Source organism: Acanthisitta chloris, unplaced genomic scaffold (genome assembly GCF_000695815.1).
Source record: "Acanthisitta chloris isolate BGI_N310 unplaced genomic scaffold, ASM69581v1 scaffold20338, whole genome shotgun sequence".
NCBI classification, from domain to species: Eukaryota; Metazoa; Chordata; class Aves; order Passeriformes; family Acanthisittidae; genus Acanthisitta; species Acanthisitta chloris.
Window position 1 is genome coordinate 1 of NW_008685605.1, and position 833 is coordinate 833.

The window sequence follows — 833 nt, forward strand, 5'->3', positions numbered from 1 at the left end:
GCCATGCTGGGGTGCTGCTGGGTGGGACAGTGGGGAGTTTGGGGGAGGAATGGTGGAGGAGGTGAGTACTGCTGGGGGGTGGGAGGGGGTCATGCAGGGAGGGGCCTCAGGGTTCAGCTCCACTGCCTTCACGTGGTGCTGGCATATGCCAGGCCTGTTCCCTCCCAGTCTTAAACATTTCGTAGGATTGTGCGGAGAGTTCCAGGACACTGACAGACATAATACTGACAGGAAAGGAGGGACATGCACCCCCCACACCACACCCCCAGGCCCTTTGCTGGTGTTACCTCCCTGTCACCGCATGATCCATTACATTTTGATTTTCACCAGTGTTTGCTCCTGCTTTTCCTGGTTTTGTGTCCTTGTTTCACTTTACGGAAGAGCCTCGGGCAAAGCAGCCCCAGGAAGATTCTGAGCCTCAGCCTCCTCCAGTGAGGCCCAAGAGCTCCTTCCTGGAGGCAGAGCCGAGGAGCACTGGGTTGAGAGCCGCAGGCTGTGGCTGTCACATGATGCCGTTGGTGAGGTACTGGAAGCCATCGTAGAGCTTTGTGGTGATGGATCTCATGCTGCCGTCCACCATCTGCTCAATCAGCAGCTGCAGCTGCTCCTCCGTCATATTCATGTGGAATCGCTCCTTGAGGTTCCGGATGGTGGAGGAGCCATGGAAGCACGGGAGCTGTGAGCCTGGGCAGAGGGAACAGAGGGTGTGTGGAACAGAGGGGGCAGACAGAGTGCAGCCCCGGAGGGCTCGGGGCCTCAGGGGAGCTGGAAGCCTGCCAGGAGGCAGGAGAGGGTGGTGGCAGGGGCAGGAGGACAGAGGGCAGCCCCGAGAG

The 833-nt window shown here is 59.5% G+C and overlaps 1 protein-coding gene across 2 annotated transcripts in view; it reads right to left on the reverse strand.

The window, feature by feature from the left end:
* Positions 1-488: 488 nt before the first annotated feature.
* PI4KB (phosphatidylinositol 4-kinase, catalytic, beta) overlaps positions 489-833 on the reverse strand; it is a 14,223-nt gene continuing 13,878 nt past the window's right edge. For both annotated transcript variants that reach the window (XM_009079841.1, XM_009079840.1), the window contains one exon: positions 489-684. In XM_009079841.1, coding sequence (XP_009078089.1) covers positions 503-684 — 182 coding nt within the window. In that variant the 3' untranslated portion in view covers positions 489-502. The remainder of the gene's footprint in view (positions 685-833) is intronic.